The sequence below is a fragment of the Tupaia chinensis genome, unplaced genomic scaffold, assembly GCF_000334495.1.
Source record: "Tupaia chinensis unplaced genomic scaffold, TupChi_1.0 Scaffold000146_1, whole genome shotgun sequence".
In the NCBI taxonomy this organism is placed as follows: domain Eukaryota; kingdom Metazoa; phylum Chordata; class Mammalia; order Scandentia; family Tupaiidae; genus Tupaia; species Tupaia belangeri.
The window spans coordinates 221,719-226,283 of NW_006159616.1; the positions used below are offsets into that span (position 1 = coordinate 221,719).

General features: G+C 53.3%; 1 protein-coding gene across 7 annotated transcripts in view; it reads left to right on the top strand.

The window, feature by feature from the left end:
- Positions 1-4,565, top strand: part of E2F2 (E2F transcription factor 2) — a 29,532-nt gene that overhangs the window by 11,972 nt on the left and 12,995 nt on the right. For 4 of the 7 annotated variants that reach the window (XM_027770570.1, XM_027770567.1, XM_006145148.3 and 1 more), the window contains exons 2-3: positions 797-902; positions 3,858-4,077. In XM_027770570.1, the coding sequence (XP_027626371.1) occupies positions 797-902; positions 3,858-4,077 (326 nt within the window). Of the gene's footprint in view, positions 1-200; positions 225-643; positions 693-796; positions 903-3,857; positions 4,078-4,565 lie in introns of those variants that run through there. The other 3 variants (XM_027770571.1, XM_027770572.1, XM_027770568.1) reach the window with 3 other exon arrangements.

Sequence of the window (4,565 nt, forward strand, 5' to 3'; positions counted from 1 at the left end):
GGTGGGGGAGGTGGCGGGGAGCAGATGGGTCTGTGGTTTGATTTCCCCAGCAGGTGTTTCCCAAGCTTGGTGGGAACAGAGGGGAGGGGGGGCAAGGGGACCTCAACTGCTTGTCCTTAAGACACTGGGGAGGGTTCATTGTCTGCCGCTCTCAGCAAAGAAAGAACGGCAAATGGAGTCTACCCAGGAGGGTCCTTGTCCCTGGAGCTGAAGCCCACGCAGGGGTGGGGGTGTTTGCACTGCTTTCCAATGTGGGCACCTCCCTGGGGTGTGGCACTGAGCCAGGAAGTCCCCTGGGCCTGGGCGGATGCCCAGCTCCACCCTGATAAGGGCCAGCTGTGGGGCTGTGATGGGCACCCAGCCTGGTGCACCAGCTGCTTCTGCGAGGGGAGGGGCCGTCCCCAGCCTGATGTGGTCTAGGCCACACCCACTCCTTCCTCCGGGTCTGGTCCTGCGGCTGGCTGGGACAGGGTGGCCTGTGTTTGTGTGGGAGTAATAGAGGCGGCTTGGGCGTGTCCCAGGGAACCCTGAGCCCTCAGCCAGACTGGCTTTGGTAGGGGCTCAGGTGCCTGGCCCTCAAAGGATGGGGGTTTTATTTGCTCCTCAGAAAACAGGGCTTCCTCTCCCCGAAAGCTCGCTCCGCAGGTCACTGCCACTGCCTTCCCAAGTGGAGTGACGTTTCCCCAGGGCTGGTGAGAAACTGAGGCCCAAGCGGCCGCCCTCTGGGCCCAGGTCAGGGAGAGGCTAAGGAAGAACGACACTCAGACCCTGCCTCTCTCTTTCCCCTCTCTTCAAGGCCAAAAGAAAGCTGGACCTGGAGGGGATTGGGAGACCTGCCATCCCGGAGTTCCGGACCCCCAAAGGGAAGTGCATCAGAGTGGATGGGCTGCCTAGCCCCAAAAGTAAGCAGCACTCATGGGCACCGGGCGGGGCAGGGCAGACGGCAGCACCCCCACCTGCTGTTACATTTACATCGTTTCTTGTGGGTTCTTTCACTTGGTCCTGCTGGGTTGGTCAGATCATGTCCGTTTACTGATGGGGCCCGCTGAGACTCAGAGAGCAGACTGCCCAAGGTCACATCGCTGGGTCACACGTGGGACCGAGCCTAGAGCCTGGACATGTCAGCCACCGCTGCTTCTGCCACTGTACGCCGCTCTCCTGAGCTGCGCTGACGACCACATTTTATTTGGGTGCTTACTGTTTTTTAGAAGTTGAGTTTCCATAGTTGGGGCCGGCAGGTGGGGTAGGGGTTAAGGCACTGGAGCCCCACATGGCTGACCGTGGTCTGAGTTCCAGATCTGGTACCTTGAAACTCACAGCAGGCATGTGTGCGTGCGTGCCCAAGATCCCAGGAAGAGAATGAAGGAGAAGGGATTTTGGTATGGCCATCCCCCCAAGGGGTGATTTTTCACTTTCCCTCTTACTGTCTCTCCTGCGAGCGCATGTGCCCTATGGCAAAAACTTTAAAAAAAAAAAACACTTTTACATAGTTCAATCTGAACTTTTCTTTAAGATTTTTTATTTAGTATTATTTAAAAAAATATATTTATTTATTAGTTAGTTTGTTTGTTTATTTATTTAAATTTGACCAGAGAGGGACAGGGTGAAAGAGAGAGAGAGAGAGAGAAAGCAAGCTGCCAGGTCCGGAACTTGAACTGTGGTAAAGCCATGTGGGAGTCCAGCATCCTTAACCACCATGCCACCTGCTGGCGCCATGCTGACCTTTTATAAAAAAGAGAATTTATCTCAGAGAGCAGCAAGGTTGACAGGATCTCTCCCCTGAGTGTAGACAGATAGTGAAATGGAAGGGAAGTGGATCTTGGCTTAATCCAGCATGTGCCACGTTGGAGGCTGTAAGACCCAGAGGCTGCCCACACGATGCCTTCATAAAGCTGCCTTTTGATATTTTCGGTCAGTATTCTGGTTAGTGCAGGAAGTTAAGCACCTGTGTGTGGGAGGAGTGATAGTTTTAGGGTTGGAGACCTGATGAGGAAGGTGAGCGACAGGGGACGTGTACATGTGACTCTGGGAGTCGGGCACGGCTCTGAGCTGACTTGACCAGTCATCCCTCTCCTGGGAACCTTTGTCGTCTCATAAAGTGAGGCACAGCCGGGACCATCTGGTGGTGTGGTGGTTAGGATGGCTGGATTCCACATGGCCGGCTTTGAGGTTCTAGTCCTGGACCTGGAGGATGGGGAACACTGGACGCGTGTGCATGCATGCCCCAAATCTTTAAGGAACAAGGAGGAGAAGGGATTGCAGCGTGGCCATCCCCTCTGTCTGGTCATTTCTCATTTTCTCTCCCTCTTTCTCTTTGTCTCCAGCAAGTGCATGCACCCTAGAGCACAACTAAAAACAAACAAACCAAAACAACAACAACAACAAAAAAAAATGGTGAGGCACAACTAAATCAGGAATGGTGAGAACATTTTCTCTCCCATTGATTGGTAGAGGCTGCCTGCCCAGAGAGCTGTACTAAAGGATTCTGAGGTCCAGGAGGGACTGACGAAGAAGGGCGCTGACAGTTAGCAGTGTCTGCCACGGGCACAAATCTGACCACACCTGTGTGCCAAACGCTGACCATCTCTGTGTTAAGGGATTCTGTAGCCCCTTCCCGAGAAATCCGAGACTCTCTAAAACGCAGGGCCCAGAACTAGTTTGGCTGCTAATTTGCTCTATGACTTGCCAGTCACTCGCTTGCACAAGTCCCCTTGTGGTTTAAGGCGCTGTAGCTGAGTTGTGGTCTTGCGACACTGACATCATTGACAAAGGACCTTTTTCATGAACCTGCCCTATTCAACGTTACATGTATCTGACTGATTGTGCTCAGATAGTCATCGGGTTGCACATGAAGAAAGGAAAAGCAAGCGTGCATCTATAAAAAGTTCTCAAATCCAGGCGTGTCATTCCCTCCCTCCCGTAATTCTCAATTCCTGACATACAGTGGACAGAGTAGGGTGCCGGTAAAGGAGGAAGACTGGACCCAAACTTTCTGGATTTTTAAAAATAATTATTTATTTAATTTTATTTATTCATTCATTTATTTTAATTTGACCAGACACACACACACCGAGAGAGAGACTGAGAGAGAGAGAGAGAGCGAGCCACCAGGTCCAGGATTCAAACCATGGTTGGCCATGTGGGAGTTTCCAGCACCTTAACCACCACACCACCTGATGGTCCCTCAAACTTTCTGGATTTGAATTCCAGCCTTGTAAGCTGCTTAATCTATCAGTGCCTCATATTCTCACCTCTAAAATGGGGACAATGAGGCCAGCAGGTGGCATGGTGGTTAAGATGCTGGACTCCCACATGGCCAACCATGGTTTGAGTCTCAGATCTGGCAGCTTGCTTTCTCACTTTCCCTCTCTCTCTGGTGAGTGTGTGTGCCCTGTAACAAATAACAAATAATAATGATGATGATTTTAAAAATTCTTTTAAAAATGTATGTTAAAGACGGGTGTGGCTGTCCACCCACCTAGCAGGTGCTGTGAGGATGAAATGTGTGGTACACGGACAGCACTTGGGACAGCCACCTGCTCACACAGTAAGCTGTTGCAGCCACCGCTGCTGGCATGGCTGCCCTACGCTGTGGTGGGAAAATGCCCTAAACCAGGGGTCAGGACACTTGGCCTCCAGTCCTGACACTGCCCCAGGACTGTGAGCCCTTCAGCGAGTGGCTTTCCCACTCCTGTGTCAGGTTCTCTGGACAATGGCAGACGACCCCTACCCACTGCCTCGCTGCTCTCTAAGCTGGGAAATGGGTGTGAAACGCGGCACTTAATGAGCCCCGGTCAGTGCAGGAGGGGCCCCGGCCGGCCCTCCTTGAGCAGTGGCTGAACCCCTCTCCTCCTCAGCACCCAAGTCCCCTGGGGAGAAGACTCGGTATGACACGTCGCTGGGGCTGCTGACCAAGAAGTTCATTTACCTGCTGAGCGAGGCCAAGGATGGGGTCCTGGACCTCAACTGGGCGGCTGAGGTGCTGGATGTGCAGAAGCGTCGCATCTATGACATCACCAATGTGCTGGAGGGCATCCAGCTCATCCGGAAGAAGGCCAAGAACAACATCCAGTGGGTGTGAGTGCCTGCTGGGGCCACCAGCCAATGGGTGCACACGCCGTGGGCGGAGCCTGGGTCAACAGCCAGTGGGTGTGGATGTCAGGGGCCAGGCTGAGCAGCACCCAGTAGGCTTGCGCTGAGGGCTGGCCAATGTCTTTAAGAGCAGCTGGCCAAGCAGGCAAAGGTGCCATTTCTCACCCATAGAATGGCCCTAGCAGGTGTTGAATCCTTCTTGTTGAGTGGGATCTCAAGATTCCCTCATTTCTAGCTTGGGGAAGTTACCTGGGGGTGGAGTGGACATAACTCAGACTCTTTAGGCCCTGAGATAAGAGTACTCCAGACTCCCGGACCAGCAGTTAGTGTAATGGCTATGTCGCTGGGCTCCTATGTAGTCGACCGTGGTTCGAGTCCCGAACCCGGCGGCTTAAACTCACGCTGGGCGCGTGTGCGTGCGTGCCCAAGATCCCGAGAGGAGAATGGAGGAGAAGGGATTGCGGCGTGGCCAT